This window comes from Carya illinoinensis, chromosome 6 (genome assembly GCF_018687715.1).
Source record: "Carya illinoinensis cultivar Pawnee chromosome 6, C.illinoinensisPawnee_v1, whole genome shotgun sequence".
NCBI classification, from domain to species: domain Eukaryota; kingdom Viridiplantae; phylum Streptophyta; class Magnoliopsida; order Fagales; family Juglandaceae; genus Carya; species Carya illinoinensis.
In genome coordinates, this window is record NC_056757.1 from 34280612 (window position 1) to 34303117 (window position 22506).

The 22506-nt window shown below is 37.9% G+C and overlaps 1 protein-coding gene across 2 annotated transcripts; it reads right to left on the reverse strand.

Moving 5' to 3' along the window:
* Window positions 1-28: 28 nt before the first annotated feature.
* On the reverse strand, window positions 29-21219 carry LOC122313147 (importin-4). 2 transcript variants are annotated; one of them, XM_043127901.1, is made up of 22 exons: window positions 21184-21219; window positions 14410-14726; window positions 13293-13425; window positions 12305-12441; window positions 12149-12194; window positions 5811-6023; window positions 5140-5643; window positions 4926-5060; window positions 4583-4798; window positions 4416-4505; window positions 4087-4331; window positions 3882-3970; window positions 3216-3256; window positions 2774-2804; window positions 2568-2690; window positions 2241-2458; window positions 2047-2142; window positions 1833-1945; window positions 1455-1590; window positions 1238-1342; window positions 847-1120; window positions 29-347 (listed from the first exon to the last, which is right to left on the reverse strand). In XM_043127901.1, the coding sequence occupies exons 2-21, from the start codon at window positions 14682-14684 to the stop codon at window positions 920-922; spliced, it is 3147 nt and encodes a 1048-aa protein (XP_042983835.1). In that variant the 5' UTR covers window positions 14685-14726; window positions 21184-21219; the 3' UTR covers window positions 29-347; window positions 847-919. The 2 variants fall into 2 exon arrangements, with proteins under 2 accessions (XP_042983835.1, XP_042983834.1); XM_043127900.1 differs by lacking the exon at window positions 21184-21219 and having other exon boundaries at window positions 14410-14870.
* Between the last annotated feature and the right edge of the window lie 1287 nt (window positions 21220-22506).

A 22506-nucleotide genomic window follows, 5' to 3' on the forward strand; every position in this document is an offset into this window, starting at 1 on the left:
ATTGAACTAATAATAACAAACTCATTAATGACAAATGAAAAACCATCTCCATTTATAAATTAATGTAAAAAAAAAAATGCAACAGCAAACGGGAAAATATACACAATCTTCTCGTAAAATGGGACCATCTTGTAACGTGTAGAAATTCTCAAAGCACAACGTTCATTGCTTCAAGCTCAACAAACAAATAAATTAGAGAGCATGCCACGTACGGGGAGCCAAAACCAAATAAAACATAGGTATTGAAAAAATATATATATTTTTGCAAGGTGTGAATTTGAACAAAAAAGCAGTGTCTCCACACAGGAAAAATGAAGGTGGTCACTGGAAGCAGCAGGACCAACAACCTGCAGGATTGAGCAAGAATATGTTAGTTATTTTTTAGTGCGGTAATGAAATTCAACACAATATTAGTCGGGACGCTGTTCCATACACCCGGTGCCAATAAAAAAAGATCAACAGAAGAAAGTAGAGCAAGGCATGATTTCATGGACTCTTATGTGGAGCTTGCCGACAGAAACTCAGTGATGGGTCTTGTTTTCAAACCTCCTATTCACTGAAACAAAGATCTAAGAGTTTTTCCAGTATTGAGACAAAAGAATCATTTGAGAGTCACCAACAACCAATAATGCCATAATTTGGTGGACGTGGTCATGGAGGCTTTCAATGTTTAACATATCAAATCAAGTGCACAATGCCAGCACTAAAACTTTACGAACACAGACAGAATCCAGAGGTAAGCATTGGTAAGGAAAAAAATGCCAACCTAACAGGAATTTTGTGGACATCTATTTTCCTTATTTAATGCTTACTCATTATAATTTTCCCCCAAAGTCAGATGCATACCTGGTATAGGGATGATAATCTTCTTTCAGGGCCCACAACTTATGGGAAAGAATGGTAACTCAATAACTACATTTCAGCTTCTTGGGGCAAATGCAGCTAGTGCATTAGCATGCGCAGGAGAGAGGTTGCTCAAAAGGGGTTGCATTTGCTGACCATACAGTGAAATCAAGTGAGAGAAAGCTCTGCCTACTTCGGCCTTAGCTTCAGCAGTTTCTTCAGGGGAAACCACTACTTGAGCAAAAAGATTAACCAACTCCGGAACTAGAGAGAGGATCTGCTCGCATTAAAAGGGAAAAATAAAACGGCAAAGACATCACTTCTTGGAAAAAGCAAGAATTTAGACAACTAATCGGCCAATTTCACATTGCAGTTAGGAAATGAAACAAAATACCTGAGGATTTGATGATAAAACAAGAGTAGATACACAACTATAGACTGTGATGGACTCCTCATGATCTTCTTTCAGAGGAAGAACTTTCAAGAAAACAGGAAGGACCTGCCAAGAGTAACCATAAGGATAGACAGAGCCAAAAAGAAGAATTAGCTATAACGAGTAATGATGCTGATTCTCTAAAAAAAAAAAGCATAAGAAGACACCAAAAGATAACCTGATTTAGTGGGACAGACTCAGGGTGCACCATTATCATCCTTGCCACTGCACCAGCTGCATTATCCCTGACGGCATTGTCTGGCTCAGATTCCCCAAATAGGGGGTAAAGTCCACGCAATGTGTCACCATAGTATCTGGCATTGATGAAAGGAAAAGGCTACAGCAAGGCAAATGCAAGTTCCAAAGAAGACGAGTTCAAGCCCACAATAGAATACTTAGCATATATGTTTCACATTCCCGATTAAAACCCAACAACATCAAATCAAACAGGAAGGAAAACAAAAATTTACAACTATCAAAGAGGGCGAGAGGATAAAGAAAAAGGGGGAGGAGGAAAAGAGGATAACATGAAACAGATTACTATAGAGAAGGATACTTCAAAGCGGACTCGCCCCCATTTTTGCACAGCTCTCCAACACAAAAGGCAGCATTCCTTCTATTAGTGGCCTCGGATGAAGTTAACTCTTTCAGTACCAAGGGCATTACTCTCTGATTCGTATGGAGTGAGTTTCACAAATAAGTCACATATTCTTGAAGACACCATTAGTTATCCAAAAATAAGATGATATATTTAAGAGCAATAGCATTACATCAACATAGCCTGCAATTGGAGAACCCATATCCTGAGCTACTTCTGCAAGGCAAGCAACCACCATGGTTCGATCTTGTGGAGGGCGTGAAGCTCTCTGCTTTAGTTTACAACTACAACAGTGACATACAACAACAAAAGAAATGATAGCATAGAATTGCAACTACATACATCACAAGATCATTGCTAACCCACCGCGAATTTCATTAAAGGATCGTATAGCTTCGCAAATATGGGTGCGAAATGAGAACCCATGGACTTGGCAAATGCAGGAAGAAGATCGGAAACTGCATCCATAAGCTCTTCATCATGCTGGGTATCATCATCATCAATATCACTGTCAGGTTCTGTTTGCTGACAAGCTGATTCCTCTCGGAGCAATAACAAAGTAGCATCAACAAGCCGAGGCATGTCTGAAATCAGATCACATAAACCAGCAAGTTCAAAATAAGATGTTTGGCTTAAATCTGGAAGATCTCCTTTAATAATAGGCAAAATGGAGGCAACTAAACTTTTACTCACATGGCTCCACAGCCATGTAACCATATTCCTTGATGATGTCAGCTACACTCAGACAAGCTTGAGCAACAACTTCTTTGTCATCATCTTCAGCCAGAGTCTTGATATAGATATTCATCACAGTGTCTGTAATTAAAAGGAATCATAAGAGCTAGGCCAGGCAATTTCAGAGCTAAGATATTTGCCATTCCTAACTCAAAAGTTCTGACCTAAAATTACTTTTGTCTTTGCTGCTCCTTCCTACAAAACAAGGAGGATTGTGAAAATGTTAGTACTTTTTAGTATATCCAGCCATCTCTGGTGCTTTCACGACATAAGAGTACCGATACTAAGCTAGCTTTCAAACTAAAGCTAAAGGCGTCACTTCTAGAAACATTGACAAGTGAGGTAGTTCTTTATTGACTAAGATAAAAAATGGAACCAATATTGGCAGATAAAAAGATGCACGAAATCCAAAGTAAAAATAAAAGCCAGTCTCAAATTGCCAAGTACGAGAACCACAAAAGGAACTACTTACGCTAATACTATTCTAAAGCTTTTGATTGGACCCGAAGTCCGAAGGGTTTTCAAGAAAATAGTACTTGAGAGAGAGAGAGAGAGAGAGAGAGAGAGAGAGAGAGAGAGAGAGAGAGGGTTCTGATGCAGACTAACATTTTGACTCTGGAAGATTGTCAGCGCTGCTAGTAAGATATCTGCAATTAAATTAAAATCAATTAACTATGAGAATTCTATAGATTCATTCGTGAATTTCAAACATGGTATAAAGTGAATATTATCTTGCTTGCAAATTTTAACAGTGCTTCCACTATTAATCATAAAAATAAAATTCCAAATAGTTGAATGTAATATTGAGACAAGTTAAAGAAAACAATGACCCGGATAATAACTGCACATGCCAACTTACAAGATTATACATCTATAGAATCACCACTCCATATAAACCTGTTAGCACATCTGAATAAACGTTCACTTGTCTTGTACAGGTTCATGGAGCTTGACCAAGCCTATATATTTTTTCTTGGTTTCTGATATAAATATCAATTCTTTTTTTCCTATTTTTGGAAGGAGTGGGTATGCTAAAGAAAGAATGGAAAAGAACAAAAGAGTTAATGCTGGAAGCTGCGAAAACAAATGAGTTGGAGATAAGGTTTCTTGACAATGACAAGACGACATTTTTTTCATCAATTGCGAGACCATTAACCGAGTTCAGAGAGTTTATTTTAAGGTTTAGATGCACCAAGTAAAAAAGGAGACAAAATAGGTTAGATGCATGGTGCAAAACAACTTTGAAAAATCAGATAGCAGATAGATACTAACGTTTTAGAGCTATTGTTGCCTGAAGCCGAACATCTTCATGAAAATAACCTGAGTGTCTTACCAAAATTTTCAATGACTCCTCCAAATAGCTTAAAAAGATTAAGAAACCAAAATTTTTTATCTCCTTCAATTAGTGCTTTACTCTTGCAAAGGTGAGATGAAAAACTAGAAAGGAAAAACTAAAAGAAATATAGTTAAAGGATACGGTGCATAAGAACTCTTTGTGTGTTGAGCAAATAATCCAAGAGCTTGAGTTGCAGCAGCCTTTTCATCCAAAACTCCAGTTCTTATACTAATATTTCGTACCCTTGGTTCATCACGAGCTTCATCATCAGATGAAACTCCTCCAAATCCATTAAAAATTTCATCATCAGACTCAACGATGTCCACCGCAGAGCCATCATCCAGATTGCATGAAGCAAATGCCAGAGGTACAACATGAGGAAGATACTGTTTACCAAGACAAATATCTACTCATAAATATAGGCAGTAAGAAAATTCCACAAAAGTCACAATATACAAATACATGCACACCTGTGCAAATCCTTCGCCCAAAATTTCTGCTATATTGCTGAAGAATCCATGTGTGTACTCCCGAAGCTCACTGAACTCCAGTCCAAAACCCTGAGAATGGAATTATTAATCAATTACTTAAAAGGACCAATAATAATCTGGTAAAAGAGAAGTGACAAAGCAAGTACCGTAATTGCAGCCTCTATGAAAGGAGGTAATATTGATTCCATCCTGATTCTCCCCACAGACATTGCAACGATTCCAACTAGTTCAGTAGCCCTTGCTCGTGAACGGAGATCCTCATCATTAGCAAGTACCATAAAATTTTTCATCAACTCTAGAACCCTTTCAGCATATGGAAGGAAGGCTTGCTCTGCAGCAGCTGCAACTGAACCAATTGCAGACTGCAAGGAAATTAACAGGAATCCTAAAGTTATGGTCAAACAGAGGAAAATGAACTTTGCAGATAATGATCACCAAATTCAAACCAATGATGCAAGTCTTTAAAGCACACAAGATACATCTTTGTACCATGCACGTCTCCTGCAAATTCCGAGGGCTGCTGTGGAGGGCTGCCAATAGTCTCGCCATCAATGGATCTAGAAAAGGAAGGATTTCTTCCCCCATGTCCTCACAAAATGCAGCCAAAGCATAGTATGACTTCTCCTGTAGAATAAGTCTGAGTTGAGCTCAGAAAATAATTATAACAATAAATGGCAGAACTCAACATTCTGTCCATATTTACCTTTACTTCATCAGATGCATCATCAAGGGCATTTGAGATGCTGGGAAGAACACTTTCATAATGTGATACAATTTCAGGTTGCAAATGCTCAGCGAATTGACCCAATGCAAATGATGCAGCCCCTCTAACCATTTGTTCAGGATCCCTCAAAGCCCCCAAGACAATATGAAGAACAGGTTCCAACTTATTTTTCATCAACTCCAAACAACCCTCTGAAATGACACCTAAAGCAGTAACAGAAGCTTCCCGATACTTTGGGTTTGCATTCTGACTACTCAGAGACACAAATTCAAAAACAGGGGGAAACACGTGCTTGGGGAGGTTTAAAGCCATAGTGTCAATAACTTCAGCAGCGGCTCTATCTGGTGCAAGATCATCATCTTCATCTCCATCAGTTGATTCTGCAAGCAAAGGGCACATAACTTGCAGGATAGGGATAACCAACTTATACTTTTTAAGGGAATTGGACTTGTACTTTGCTAGCCATGAAATTATCTGAATAGCCTGATAAATTGAACAAAGCATAAGAAGTAAGCAAATTATCTAGAACACCCAGAAGGAAGTAAAGGCAATTAAATGGATCAAATCAAAATCCAACAAAGCTTTATACCAACCGCCTAGGCTGATTAGAGTATGGAAGACAGGAAAATATATTTGCAGCTCCTTAGTACCTGATGACGTGTGTTGGATTCCAGATTTTGACTTGAGCACACTTCAAGGGAGAACTGTACAATGGATTTAACAGATTCCCCAAGAAGAGGTGCGGGAGATTCAATCAACTCATCAAAGATTTCAAAGGCAATTACAGCTACATCTTCCTCACCAGAGGCAAGACACTGCCTGGAAACATGCAAAATGCTGGGAATGAATTCACGAAACTTTACCTGCATCAGTATGATATAATCACGCAACAAAAAAATGGAATCAATATGAGTAAGGCCAGAAAGAGCTCAAATTTAATGTTAGAGCCCAAGGGAATTAATGTTTAATATTTAGTACAAGGAATCACATTTGTAAAATGCAATTCATCTCTTAGCATCAATAAATATCATGAGTCACTTCTAGGACAATGCTTTTTGTTTTTTAGTAGTCCGTCAAGAAGTACAGTGAATAGTTGAGCATAATTGCAATAGGAAAATCTAATCTTAGAAATTTCACGAACTGCATAAAAAAGATGCACGCACGAAGTCATCAAAATAACTATAGTTGTTTCTTATACTCCTGTACCTGGCTTACGCCTTCTTTACATCAATAAATTTTAATATTACTTATAAAAAAAAAAAAAAAGTGATGCTTAGAAAATACAGATTTCTCTCTCCAAACTTTTTCTCTCCGTACACCTGAGAAAATACAGATTCATTTCGATGGTGATTGTTTTTAGTGATGCTTAGATTAGTCTTGGAGTCTTTGTGAGTGTTATATTTTAGAGTTAGTGTGTTGAGATGGGGTGGATTAGGAACATTGTTATTGACCAGAAACGTTTTGAGTTTGAGAAGGTTAGCGAGAGGTGGTGGAGATGTACAGAGAGCAGTTGTAGAGCTGTACATCACATTTCTCTCGACCATGGATCCTTGGGGTGGTTGGCTGCAATGGTTAAGGAGGGGATAGCACACCGGGGGTCATCAGAGTTCATTAAGTCACGCAGAAGTGGGCCTCAAGTTCTGGTAATGCAGAGACAGCGTAATTCATATGGGAGTTTCTTCTCCTTATCAGAGTTTGGCCATGGGAAACGTCGTGGCGTGTTAATGATACCAGAAGGAGGAAAGGGGGTGGGATGGAGGTATCTTGATGAGTTGCTGCAGGAACTCACAGCTTCATACTCTGTTCCGAGAGTGCAAAACAGGGGTAGCTGCCTGTGGCGTCTTCCTTCATCATGGCAGGGAAACCATCCCCTGTCGTACAGTGAAGCAGTGTCTCGAGCGCCAAAATATGCAGAGGGAGCAGGTGAGATTTCCTCTCTGGTGAAAAGTCACACTCGTGTAGGGGATGGCAGGGGGATGTCGGGGGTGAATATGGAATACGTGGTTCGTGCTTTGGCTGATATGGAGAAGCAAGTGGGTTATTTGAAGGAGTCCTTGGCTGTTCTGAAACGCAGCGTTGAAGGGGGGGAAAATGTGGGTCTGGGCCAGGTAGAGGTAAGGCCCATGAAGGTGGGCTGTGAGAAGAATATTGAAGACTTGGGTTTAAGGGGGGATGAGGGAGTGTTAGATGGGCTTCAGAAGGGTAAGGGGCTGGCCAACGGCCCACGGAAGATATGGGTACCCACGGGAGGCCGAAATGTTTCGGCTCTGGGTTCTCTGAAGGGACCCGATACTCATCCAGGGGGCCCGAGTCTTGGACTGGGTCTTGGACAGAAGGGGCCGATGGAGGGTGGCGAGTCGTCTGGCGGTGGTGCGACGCTGAGGCTGCCGCCGGTGGAGGAGACGGCGAGGGAGCCTTCTCTCGGTAAAGTCAGGGAGCCTAATGTACCACAGTTGCTTCTGTTTTCTGAGGCTGAGCAGGTACAGAAGGGATCGATGGAGGCCTGTAAACCTTCAGGTGAAAGCTTGTGCATAGAAGAGGGGGAAATCTTTGAGGGTGATAAGCTGTCTCCGAGAGTACGGGAACAACAAGGGGAAGGAGTGGTTTTTTCATTGTCACCCGAATTAATGCAGGCTAATTTCAGTTCTTGGAAGGATGTGTGTAAGATGGGAGAGGTACCGGAGGTAGTTGAAATGAATTCCTTAGCTATGGTGACTAAAGAGGTCACGGCAGATCAAGAGTTAATAGAGGGAGAGGGAAATTTGGTTTTGTTTGAGCCGTGTGACAGTGTCTTAGAGGGGGAGGAAGATGTTGAGGCAGACCCAACCCCTATCAGTGTGGTAACCCCTACTAGATCTTCAGATTGGATTTTGAAAAAAATAGAGGACCTTCAGAACTGTCTGGGAATCTCTTGCGCGGGTTATGAAGAACAGTTTAAAGCCTTGATTATAGCCATCGAGGCAGGCCAGAATGGGGCTGGGACTAAAAGAGAGAGAGAGTTGAGGAGATTGACCTGGTCCATTAACTATGATGGTAAGGAGGGGAGCGCAAGCCGTGGTAGAAACAAAGGGAGGGTCGGATCAGTTGTTAAATGAAGCCCAAAATAATTAGCTGGAATGTTAGGGGTCTTAACGAGATTAATAAACGTCTCCGGGTAAGATCTTTATTAAGGCAATGGAAGGGGGATATTATTTGTCTTCAGGAAACTAAGTTGAAGCATATTGATAGAAATATTATTAGAAGCTTGTCCAGCTGTATGTATGTAGGCTGGATTTACTTACCGTCAAACGGGGCTTCCGGGGGGATCCTGGTTATGTGGGACAAGAGGGTGGTGGAGAGCATAGATGAGTTCGTGGGAGAACACTCGGTGGGATGTCTCTTTAAAAATACAAATGATGGTTTTTTGTGGGCCTTTGCTGGGGTTTATGGTCCTAATATAGATAGTGAGAGGCGGCTACTTTGGGAGGAGTTAGCTGGGTTATGCTCATGGTGGGAAGCTCCATGGTGTATCGGAGGGGATTTTAATGTGACAAGATTCTCTAGCGAGAGAGCAGGAGGGGGTCGTCAAAATCAAGCCATGGTGGATTTTTCAGACTTCATCTCCGAGATGGGACTTATGGATATACCGTTAATGGGTGGGGAATTTACTTGGTCCAACAACCATGTGTGGTCAAGGTTGGACAGATTTATTATTTCCCCGTCGTGGGAATCACATTATCCCGGCTTAAGTCAGAAAAGATTCCCGAGACTATGTTCGGATCATTTTCCCATAATGCTAGATGGTGGTGGTATACAAAGGGGGAGAAGGCCTTTCAAGTTTGAAAATATGTGGCTAAAAGTGGAGGGGTTTGTGGACGTGATTAGGCAATGGTGGAGTTCATACTCCTTCGAAGGTAATCCGAGTAAGGTGTTGGCGGATAAGCTGAAAGCATTGAAAAAGGACTTGAAGATATGGAATGAACAGGTTTTTGGTGATGTAACTGCTCAGAAAAAGAATTTGTTTTTAGAGTTACAAACCTTGGAGGGAGTAGGGGAGGAGAATAACCGTAAAGTCCAAGTCAGTGCTGAATTAGAAAGATTGATTCTAATGGAGGAAATATCGTGGAGGCAAAAGTCAAGGGCTTTGTGGCTAAGAGAGGGGGATAAGTGTACACAATTTTTTCACAGGATGGCTAATGCGCATAGGAGATTCAATGCCGTTGAGTCCATGAACATTAATGGTGAAAATTTTTCAGATCAAGAGGTGATAAAGGAACATGTGGTTAGTCATTTTCAACATTTGCTAGCGGAACCGCACGATTGGCGGCCGACCCTAGATGGATTAGCTTTTGAGACCATAGACCAAACTAGCAGAGATTGGTTGGAGAGACCGTTTGAAGAGGAAGAAGTACACCAAGTTATTAAGAAAATGAATAAGGATAAAGCACCGGGGCCTGATGGTTTTACTTTGGCTTTTTTCCAATCTTGTTGGGAGGTGGTGAGAGAAGAGGTAATGCTGGTTTTTCAGGAATTCTTTACGCATGGAAAATTTGAAAAAAGCTTAAACGCTACTTTTATTGCCTTAGTCCCTAAGAAGGCGGGGGCTATGGAGGTTTCGGACTTCAGACCAATAAGTCTTGTGGGCAGCGTGTACAAGATACTTGCAAAGGTTCTTGCCAATAGGTTGAGTACGGTAATGGAAAAGATCATTTCTAAATCTCAAAATGCCTTTGTGAAGGGGAGGCAAATTTTAGACTCGGTTCTTATAGCAAATGAGTGTTTGGACAGCAGAATCAAGTCCGGAATCCCAGGTATTTTGTGTAAACTTGATATGGAGAAGGCGTACGACCACGTGAATTGGGATTTTTTGGTGTATATGTTGGTTAGAAGTGGGTTTGGGGCAAGATGGAGGCAGTGGATAAGACACTGTGTATCAACGGCGCGTTTCTCGGTCTTGGTTAACGGGGATCCAGTGGGATTCTTTAATAGCTCGCGGGGGTTACGGCAAGGAGATCCATTATCCCCTCTCTTATTTGTTCTGATTATGGAGGCACTAAGCAGAATGGTGTCAGCGGCGGTAGGGGGTGGATTTTTCTCAGGTTTTAATGTGGGGGGCAATCATGGTTCCATCATTATTTCTCATCTCTTGTTTGCAGATGATACCTTATTATTTTGTGAGGCAACGGCAGGTCATATAGAATCCCTGAAGGCTATTTTGCTATGCTTTGAAGCCGTGTCCGGGTTGAAGATCAATCTTGCTAAAACGGAGATGGTTGCAGTGGGAGAAGTAAATAATATCAGGGGGCTAGCTAACATCTTGGGTTGTGTGGTCTCTTCCTTGCCTTTGAAATATCTGGGCCTTCCGCTGGGGGCTTCTTTCAAAGCAAAATCTATTTGGGAAGGGGTGCTGGAAAAATTCGAACGTAGACTGGCTGGGTGGAAAAAGGTATACTTATCAAAAGGGGGACGAATAACCTTGATTAAAAGTACGCTATCTAACCTTCCTACATACTTTTTATCCTTATTCCCACTCCCTGCTAGCATTGCACAGAGATTGGAGAAACTTCAGAGAGATTTCCTATGGGGTGGGATAGGAGAAGAGTTCAAGTATCATTTGGTGGGATGGGATAAGATTTGTACTCCGTTGAGAGATGGTGGGTTGGGGATTAGGGATGTAAGGGCCTTTAATATGGCATTGTTGGGTAAATGGCTGTGGCGGTATAATTGTGAGAGGGAAGCTTTATGGAAAGGAGTGATTGACATAAAGTATGGTAGTGAATGTGGGGGTTGGTGTTCTAAAGAGGGAAGGGGGACTTATGGTGTGGGGCTTTGGAAGTATATAAGGAAGGGGTGGGAGTCCTTTTCTTGCAATACCCGGTTATGTTTAGGGGATGGTAGTAGGATCAGTTTTTGGATGGATAGGTGGGTGGGTGATCTGGTTCTAAAGGATGCCTATCCCACAATCTTTGCTATTGCACGGGAGAAAGCAGCTGTGGTGGCTGATTTGAGGGTGATCTTTCAAGACACACAGGAATGGAATATTAGTCTTACCAGGGATGCAAATGATTGGGAAGTAAATGACTTGCTGGAGTTTATGAATTTACTGTACAGCTTGCCCATTGCTGCCACAACTGAAGATGTGATGGTTTGGAGGCCGAATAGAAAGGGGAAATTCTCGGTACGTTCCTTCTATGAAGTCAATACCATGCAACAAAGGCCTAAGTTTCCGTGGAAGAATATTTGGAGAAGCAAAGCACCAACTAAGGCTGCATTTTTTGTATGGACAGCAGCACTAGGGAAGATCTTGACCACTGACAATCTTAGAAGACGTGGCCTTATTATTGTGGACTGGTGCTGTTTGTGTAGAAACAATGGAGAGACAGTGGACCACATACTCCTACACTGTAAGTTCGCAAGTGAGATATGGAACTACTTCTTCAACAGAATGGGAATAGCATGGGTAATGCCAGGTCGGGTGGTGGAGCTTTTAGCAAGCTGGCGAGGAATCTCCGGAACTCCGCAAATTGCATCTTTGTGGAGGATGGCTCCAATTTGTATTTTTTGGTGTATTTGGAATGAAAGAAATGAGAGACTTTTCGAGGATCATGAACGTTCCTCGGAAGAGTTTCGGAGTTTCTTATGGAAGACTTTATTTCTGTGGGCCATGGCTTTAGACTTTAATGGCCTAAGCTTCCATGATTTTCTTGCTTCTGTCTCTAGTTCCTAAATAGGTGTATGCTCATGTATACCTCCAGTGTACCTGGGCTATGCCCATCTTTATCTTAATAAAGCTCTCTATTACCTATCAAAAAAAAAAAAAAAAAAAATTAACTACAGTTGTTTCTCAACATCATTTACAATACAAGATAAACACAAATATACGTTCAAATATTTCAGGACAGTGAGATTCCTTCCAAAGTACAATTTTTACTTTTCTATATTAATAAAAATAGGTTACCAATTGAGGACCACCGCAAAAATACAATCCGACAACAGATTACAAACTCACCACTTCATCTCCATCGTTAGTGAACTCTAGAAAAGACCCCACTGCTCTGGTAGTACATGGAAAAAAATCTAGTAAGCAACCATATGATATTGCTCGTTCACTACAAAAGGAACAAAAAATTGTAAAAAAGGAATACGAAAAGGAATTTTAAATTACTTGAGAGAAGCAACTCGAACACGATTACTAGTCTCATCCTGCAGGCACTTCAATAGAAGAGCTTGCAAATCCGTGAAATGCGGTCGAAAACTACTCCCAATGGTTTCAGTTAAGGAGCTGAAAAGGATCAGGGCCACCTTGTACCACAAAGAAGAAAAATCGTATGAGTTAGCCAATTTAACATTGTAAATAAGCACCAGTATGAGCAAGCATCCATATGAAAAACTCATACGCTGAAAAGATAAGGATAATAGTTTTGTCTCAGCTAATGAAGATACAGGATAGATAATAAGAATCATCAGAAATTGATGAGCAAACATATTCATGGTAATATAAGAACAAAGAAAAATAGATTTGACCGTAGTTCATCCCCTAAAATGTGATATAGGTAGGTTTTAGTGTAATAATGCGAAGGCAAAATGTGGAACATCTCGGATTCCGTAAAAATTATGTTCCTAAAGAAGTAAGCAAATTACAAGTGATACAATTATCACTGATGCATATTCATACTCTTATATAAGTAGCTACATAGTGCCAATTGGACAGAACAATCTTTTTTTTTTTTTTAATCGGTAATCAAGTAGTTTTACTCATAATAACATGCAAATCCCAAGTGCACAGGGAGTATACTTGAGAAATACCTAACTAGAGTTTACAACTGAAAGAAGAAAGTCATGGACATTTAGGCCAATTGGACAGAGCAATCTTCTCTAGGGTCATAGTTATACTTGAAACTGCCTACCAAGGCTGTGAGCTTATAACGTCAGTAAACATAGTGTGGAATATATACCATGAATTTTATGTGTATACAAGAAAAACCCATCAAGATTAACATAATCCATCATACTTACAGAATCAAGAAACTGATAATGTGGATGCATGTTGAAAGAGGTCTAATAGGACAACAAGATATCAATGAGGGGCAGCACAAGACATTATAACAACATGTAGAGGACAAACACATGGCTTCGAAGAATTGTGAGCTTACTTCTCTATGGTCTTCTTGTGCACTCTGGCTACATTGGAACAAAAAGGGCAGCAAATCAGGCCACTCGCCTGCTGGAATGGCATGCTTTGCAATGACACTCACCACATTTGCACTTGCTCGCCTCACTGGTGGGCTGCAGTAGTACAATCAATAAGATCATTATCAAAATCCCAGAGCAAAGTGATTAGAAATACAATTAATTTGACATCAGGGGCACTTGACTAGCTGGCAGAGAAAGAGAAACTCAAATTTAACAAACCACTAAGTAAAAGAATAGGCGGGACTGGTTTTAGAGAATAGGCCTCATGTGAGAATGTTCAATGAAAAAGGATAGCGGGCGGCCTGAACTATGGAGTAGTTGCTTTGTCTCCAGAAGCTATAAAAAGTTCCACCCTAGGATACATTACTTTAACTTACATTTCCTAACTCTTAACGGCACTCAAACATGAAGTTTCAAAGCCTCAAAAATTCATTTAGCAAAATATCAGACATGCAAGAAGGCTAGATGATAAAAACTGAACATATTATATGCAAGGGTCATCATGGTAAAATCTCACTATAGCAGCAACTGAACCAGTATACATAAAAGCAGGTTTATGGATTACCGATAAATATTGGAAATTTCAAATGCTCAATTTCAGTGCATCAATACAGAGGCAAAAGAAATAAGCTCCAGCTGAGTAGGAGCCATCAACAACCATGAGATCAATACCTCAATCACAACAAACACAGCCTCGACCAAACCAATCTAGTATCTTGCGCAGTTAAAAAGGGAAAAAGAATTCCAAGTTTAATGTTTCTCCCATCCCTAAATTTTCTAATCAAACAAATTTCTTACCACAATTATAGCAAAAATTCAAAGTTCAATTCTTTAGAATCATCAACATCAGGTCAATGCATCTTATTCAGCCGCAGTTCGATAAGGCAACAAAACCGATTAAGCTTCATAATATACCAAAAATCAAATTTGAAATCAATAATACCCATATCCAAATTCAGCACAAAATTGATAATCCGTCAATTAAAAGCAACACATAAATAAAAATAACTGAGTCATAACTTTAAACCGGGGGAAAAAAAAAGTGCATTTTTATTTATCGGTATAGTTAATTTGGACCTGTGTTCCATGGTAATACTCTCAATGAGGGACTGTTTGACAAGCTGCTTGAGCTGCGGGGGGAGCTTGGCCCAGTGGCCGGTGATCTTCTTGCGGAGCAGCACGGCGGCTAACTGGCGGACGTTGGGGGTCTTGGCCGTGCGGAGATGCTGCACCAAAGCGGGCACCACCTGCGGGTCCTTGGCCAAGCGCTTTATCTGCTCCTCCGCCTGCCGCCTCGCGTCGTTGTCCGGCATCAAGAATTGTATCAGCAAGAGCTCCAACGACTGCGCCATTGCTCTGTTTCTCTGTCCCTCTCTCTCTCTCTCTCTCTCTCTCTGTGAATTTTCTTAAAGGGCCTGGCTAGCTTCTTTTTCTTATGATGGAGGCTGGTGCCGCGAGTCGAGGCTTTTGAGGGTTCTTGAGTTTTGCTTTGCTTTGTATTTAAGGGAGCAGAAGTGGCAGTGTGTTTTGGGGTTTTACAGCGCACAGAACTGGTTTTGTTGGGATTTTAGTAAATAAAATGTCGTCCTACACAGTGCACGATTGTTGGGGTCCACGCATGGTGTTTTGTCCCGCCTTACTTTACCTATTCTTTTTTCTTTTTCTATTTATATAAAAAATATATATATCTCCTTTTCTTATAAAATTATCAATTATTATATAAAGTTTATAATTTCTTTCTTTATTTTTTTGGATAATATTATATACACATTTAGAATGCATAATTTTCAGATATTCCTTATAAAAATATAAAAGTTATGATTAAACAAATAATTTTTTATATATCTAAGATTTATTTACTTTTTATGACAAAAGACTATATAAAAATTACACGTTTCAATATTATATTTCTTTTTTTTCTTTTATATTGTAAATATTTAGATCGATGGTCTTCAGCCAAAGTTCATGCAAGATAGCCTCTTAGGGATCATTTGGATTGAAAAATTATCTATTCTCGTTTCATCATTTTGATTTTTTTAAATTTTTATATAAAATATAATAAAAAAATTAAAATTTTTTATATCTTAAAACAATAATAATATATTTTAACAATATTTTATTCAACTTTCATATAAAACTGTGTTATTTCATCTCAGTATCTAAGCAATCTCTCAATCAACTCCTCGACAGTCAATTTATAGCACTGACATTGATTTAAGGAAAACAAATCATTTTAAATTTATCTAATCATTACAACTTTCATAAATTTCTATACAAACTAAAATATACAATTCAACATTTTCAAATCTCAAAATAAAAATAAACAATTCAACTTTTTTAAATCTAACAAAACAAATATTAAAAATATTTATTCTAACAATATTTTATTAAACTTTTAATTTTAATCTCAATTTATTTCATCTCATATGTGAAAACAAATAAGTCTTAGCATTGGTTGAGCCATTTGTTAGTTAAACATACTACTTTTTATATTTCGGCTAATTTATTCAAAATCAACAATACATTGAAATATTAGTCATAATTCTCTAAATAAGATTTTATTATTAATAGTATTTTATTTATTTTTCAAATTTTTATTTAAATCCATCGAATCCTATCTATTTTTTTTTTTATAATTTTAAAAAACGGTAACCTATAAAATCAAAATACATCCAAACAAAATATCAAATTGCATAAAATCAACGTCATCAAATTACACAAAACATTAAAATAAATAAATAAATACATCAACTTACAAGGCATCATTTAGTAGGCCTGGCCCGCCCAATCAATTTGTTGGCCCGACCCGACGTGGCCTGCAACCTAAGCTCAGCAGAAATAGCCTGACCCAAATGGTTTGGGTCGGGTAAAATTAGCAGGTGTTTTTATTTTTATTTTTTGTTTCATATGAAGCTGCTCACCCATCCACTACATGACATCTCATGATTCTCATCCATAACATAAACAATAAACAAGAATGCAACGTGCTCTAATCCTTTGATCAATGGAAAATATTCCAGTCTTTGAAACAAATTCATGAACATGTCCGGAGATTACGCCATGCTCACCACTAATTCAAGAGAATGCAGCGTGTTCAATGAGGCCCATCCAAGACTCTTGCAAAGGTACAGGGAGGCACAAAGGGAAACGGCTACATTAAAGAATATTAATTGCATTACATACATAAGTACAAGAGCGGTGAAAATTTGAAATGCCTGGAGCAAACGCCCAATTATATTAAAGATGCTGTAGTTCAGAAGAAATCATCATCACTTTTTATTGTGACCAAATCAACTGACAAGAGATGCCCAACACCAACTTCATTCTTGAGGGTTTTGGTTCAAAGCCGAAGACAATGTATTAGGATTCAAAGGAATAAAATTGTAAATAAAAAAGCTGATTGTAGTAAATTTCAAAACATGTTTACAAGCTTCTCATTAAAAGGTCATTTTTTTCCTCTTAATCTAAATCACCCAAAAAATAAGTTCAATATTTTTTTAAAGAATAGAAAAAATAAGGGAAAAAAAAAAACAAAAGCTTGACATTTCAGAACCGTTGAAGCTTATTTGGAGTGTTAGACTAGCAGGCTAACTTGAATGAGTGATTTTTGAAAGCAGAAGTGAGATTTAATCTGCAAACTTAGACTATTATAGAGCTAAGTTGAAACAGAGTTCACACGGTGATGATCTTGGAACTACAGCTAAAGAGAGAAAATGAACATACTTCCGTCTTAGAGACCCACGTAGAAACAGATCTTGGAGCTGCAACTAGGGGGAGAGAGAGAGAGAGAGAGAGAGAGAGAGAGAGAGAGAGAACTAGGGTTGAAGACAAAGGGAGATATGGGTTGGTTGTTTTGCTACGATTCCGCCCGCAAAATTAGATGACCTGCTTACAATTTTAACTCAACTTTATCAAGTGGATCTAATCAGGTTAATTGGTTTATGAGTATTTCTGCACAGACCTATCATTTACTGTGAAATTGTCATGGGGGGAATTATTTTTTTTAATTAACAGATTTTTTTATGGAGGGAAAAAAATGCTTCTTAATTAATTGCCTATTTCTGTTGCTTCATACAAACATGCCTATTAATTGTAGATAAAAATTATTTTTATTTGTCTTTGCCTATTCCAAGATAGGATAAATGAAGTGATATTACCTTGCACTCAAAGCATCCCAAGGTCAATTTTCTCATACAATCATAGCCAATTAAATAATGCTAGATACAATCAATTTTATATATATTTATGTATTCCACTGATGTGATTAACCAAAACAGTTATTTTATATTAGTGGAGTAAATAAGAAATACGTAAAAATGACTATATATAGAATTTTTGTTTAAAAAAAATAAATTCCACTATTAAAACATAAATTTTCACATAGATTTTAAATTCATCTATTTTTTTAAAAGAAATATGCAAAATTTATATTAAAATTGCACATACCATTTTTCTAATTAGTTAAGTCGGCCCGCATACATTGCGACCAGATGGGCAGCAAGAAAGGCGTTGATTCCGAGCCCATGAAGGCAAGGCCCATGTGGGAATAGATTCATGGGACAGTAGAGAACTAGAAATGGGAGCATATCTATACTAATATATAAAGTGCGAATAACTTATCTACAGTATTTTCGTCTAATATTTTTATTTTCAATTTTGCCCTTAGTTTTATTTGACAATTATAGTGATTTGCATTTTACTTTTATCCTGCCGACAGTTATTTTGGTCTTTCTCCATTCCCACCAACTGATTTAGCTTTTCCTATTTTATTTTCAGTTTTGCCCCTTAATTTTATTGTCTAGTTTGTTGTCCTTGGTGTCATTTTGATTCGCCGACTTGATTTTAATGTCTTTTTACAGTTAAAGCTTATCACTTTGTCTGATAAAATGCAATCGGATTGAAATTTAAATGTCAATATTTCTTTCATTCTGTATCTTCTACTATCTATTCTCCGTATTCTAACCTTTTAAAAAAAATATCCTAGATGAAGTTAATCGTGAATCTTAGCAATTGTAAGTATGTTTTTGTTGTTTCTCTCAATATTATAAGGATGAATTGTATTGTATGAATGTTGTTACAGTATGTAATTAGATGATTTGCATATGCTTTCATTGGACGTGGTTTTGGAGAGAGAGGGAGAGAGAGAGAGAGAGAGAGAGAGAGAGAGAGAGATGGGGTTTCAAACCATGTTGTAGGTTGTGTAGGGTCAAGTGGGGTAGGTGGGTTAGTGGGTGAGAGTCGCCGGAGTGGGTGAGATGATAATAATATATATTATATAATATTTTATCTAAAATAGTAACGTAGTGGGTGAGATGATAATAATAATAATATCTATGAGATTTCTAACAAGACAGAGACATCTCATACATCTCGCAAGTCCAATAAAAGCAAGTCCGGTTTGCACATGCATGACTGCGAGCTGCAGTCGATGGCAGATCTGAGGGACAAATAAGAGGAAAGAGATGTAAAGAGAGAGATCATCCGTGCGAGAGAAGAGAAAGGGACTACAGGCCTCGGGCTTGGGGAGGAGGAAGCACTTGGTGGTGGGAGAGACTAGATAAGACCAGATGGGCGTAGGGTTATTTTTGAAACTTTATTTTTGAAGGAGTTTTTTTTTTTTTGAAAGGGAGTTTTTTTTTTTTTGGCTTTCTCAGCTGCATCTGTTGTTTGGGTGGGTTTATTTCACCATCTTGTGTGTATTAAGGAACTATGTTTGGGTGGTATCTTGTTTGTGTGTATTTTTGTTTTTTTTTTTTTTGTATTTCGTCTGCATTTATTTTTTGCGTGTATTTTTCCTTGTTGTTTTGCTATTGATGTATATTAGATTTCTATTTTTCACATCTACAGAACAATTTTTTTCAATCCGATAGTTTTTGGTTACTCTTATCTCTATGCAAGTAATGGCTGTAAGTATTTTCTCCCCTTAGTTTCCAAAGCACAACATGGATGCATTGATTGTCTAGCAATGATGATATGTGCTGAATTCAAAACTCCAGAATCGTTTGCCTTCACCTCAGAGAAGATTACCATTCCTGGAAAGAAAGATGGTACCAGTTAGTTTCATATCCTTATTATGAACATAAATATTGATTCATATAAATATGCAGTTAATCATGCATATCCAATCAATCTTAACTAAGCTTAACAATATAGTGGTCTTAAAAATATACCAGGAATGGCATTTGCTCTATATGTTCTTAGGGCATCAGTGTCTGTCTCTCCAGAAGTGACTGCATACACTCGAGCTGGCACTGGAGGTCGTGGCTTTGGTTTGAGATCTCTGTTGGTCAATACATACAGATACAGTTATAATAAAGCATAAAATTTTGAATTAGTGTTGTTGGGCGCTATAGTTTGAATAATGGGAAATAATTTTCAGATAGATCTGAGTGTTCTTTATACATGGTAATTTAGAGTTGTATGTTCATGGTGTGAACATGCGTCGAACAAACTAAACCTTTTTTTTAATCTCATCAATAAAAAAGTTTGTTTTTACTATCTTAGCATGCTCTTGTTGAATTTTTTTAGTGCAACTGGGTTTGAATGAACTGGTTTGTCATTGAAAGCCATATGTAAAAGGTAGCTTCCATTTAATTGTTCTCAAATTTTAAAATTGCTTTTGTTACACTTCGAAAGTAGCTCTCTTATTCGTTTCTGAGACCAGTATAGGTGTTAGGAATGATATTGACTGGCTATGCGAGCCTCTAAATGATTATCAAACTAAATATTGATCTGTTTGAATTGAGTAAATATAGCCACAAATTAATTGACTAATATTGATCTGTTTGAACTGTGACCCACTGCATCACATATATATTTCCAGTGTTGAGTTTTTTAAAATTTCTTTTACGTGTTAAAAAAAAAAAAACGTTGATGGATATCTATAAAAATTTATATACCAAATACTTGTTATACTCTACAAAACGATATAGCAGGTTGACTAACCAAAATACTTTAAACTTCTATTGCATACCTCCACAATATTTAACACTGATGATTTTTTAGTCCAACAAAAATTCTTAGATTTTTTTATTAATATTTATTTTATCAACATAATGTCAGGTTATACAATTTTTTATTTTCATCATTTTCTTTGATTAACAACCAAATTTATGCCCCACTAGGCAAACGTTCGAAGGATGTTACATTTCCTAGTCTATATCTATACTAATATATAAAGTGTGAATCGCTTATCTACAGTATTTTCGTCTAACATTTTTATTTTCAATTTTGCCCTTAGTTTTATTTGACAATTACAGTGATTTACTCTGTACTTTTATTCTGCCGACAGTTATTTTGGTCTTTCTCCATTCCCACCAACTGATTTAGCTTTTCCTGTTTTATTTTCAGTTTTGTCCCTTAATTTTATTGTCCAGTTTGTTGTCCTTGGTGTCGTTTTGATTCACCGACTTGATTTTAATGTCTTGTTACAGTTAAAACTTATCACTTTGTCTGATAAAATGCAATCGGATTGAAATTTAAATGTCAATATTTCTTTCATTGGACTTGCGAGATGTATGGGATGTCTCTGTCTTGTTAGAAATCTAATAGATATTATTATTATTATCATCTCACCCACTACGTTACTATTTTAGATAAAATATTATATAATATATATTATCATCATCTCACCCACTCCGACTCTCATCCACCAACCCACCCACCCCACTAGGCCCTACACAAGCTACAACCACTAACCCAATGAAATCATTAGCAAATATATTAACATCATACTATTAATTGTAAAGCAAATCTCTCTAATTATGCACATGTTTTCACAACAGATGTTTTATTCTTTTTACATTTATGATTTTTTACTTCTTCTTGAGCTCCCACCCATTTCTCACAGACCTCTCTCTCTCTCTCTCTCTCTCTCTCTCTCTCTCTCTCTCTCTCTCTCTCTCTCTCTCTCTCTTCGTTTATTCTTCTTCATAGAATCTCCATCAACTTTTACCTCTTCCACGGCCGCTTTCTTCTTAGTCTTCTTCTATTTTCTTTCATTTTTGTGTTTTTTGTTACTTGAATAATGATAAAGATTGTGTAATTTTGATATGATGGGCAAGTTTGATTTTTAGGAGCAGAAATTTGGGTCTCAGGCTTTGCCTCCGGCGACCGCTCTCTGGAGACGAGCTCAGTGCCGTCGGATTCAAGTACAAGTTTTATTTTTGTCAAACACACTTCAAGATTCTATTTTTTTTTCATTGTGCATGGCGAGTATTGTTTTGTGTATTAATTTTGTTGGTGTTTCAGACATGAGGTTCGGCTGATTAGCCACAATCAACACTCTAGTCATCGTTGGGCTCGAACCTTGGAAGCCCAGATAGTCCATCTCAAGAACCATCGCCACCACCTACTCCTCTTATCTTTGGAGAAGACCGGCCCTTTTCGGATGGCAGTTACGATGTTGTTGGAAGGTTGGAGAAGATGAAACTAAACGAATGCGAGATGCCCAAATACCTAGATGAAGGACTTCGAAGCATGCCATTCAAACCAAATGTTGGGTTAAACTCAAACCAAGCTCTCACTGACGATCAACTTCATGCTATTTTTAAAAATTTCTGGTTTTTAGCTGTATATATGATCTTTTTAGACTTTTTGTTGCAAGTTAATTTGTACTTTTTTTTGGTACTTTTTATAGTTCTCTAGACCGAAACAGCGTGTTCTGACGCAACAACGTTCTCCGAATTGGCGAGGACAAGCTAAAATTTCTCAGCAACCCAAGCGAAGACAACATCCAGAGCAATTTCAGAAGAAAGGTGGGTCTGTCAATGGAGGAAGGGCAACTCATACAAACTCATGGATTCAGACCCAGCAACAGGTAAGATGTCACCATCAAAACGGATCAGGTATGAAGATATTTTTCCTAGGTAGCGATTCAGGAAAGACCAAGTATTATATTTTATGGTACACTGAACATGAACAAGTTGGATGGTGGTTGGAGTAACTTTCGCATCATCCAATGCCGTGGGTCTCATTCATGAATATTTTTTTTTAATCTGTCTCATAAAATTATTGAAGTTTGATCCTATTGAGTTAGTTGTTTTAGTCCAGCTCGATTGTTATTTTATAAAATTTGTGTTTCTCTTGAAAATTCGAAACGAAAAATTAAATAATAATTTCATATATATAAGAAATAATAATACATTTTCACTCTAAAAACATAGTCCAAAGTAC

Coding starts and splice junctions, on each gene's coding strand:
- LOC122313147 (XM_043127901.1), bottom strand. CDS start 14,684: ATGGCGCAGTCGTTGGAGCTCTTGCTGATACAATTCTTGATGCCGGAC. Junction 4,799..4,925: donor ATTTGCAGGAGACGTGCATG/GTACAAAGATGT, acceptor ATTTCCTTGCAG/TCTGCAATTGGTTCAGTTGC. Junction 3,971..4,086: donor ACAAAGAGTTCTTATGCACC/GTATCCTTTAAC, acceptor AATCTTTTTAAG/CTATTTGGAGGAGTCATTGA.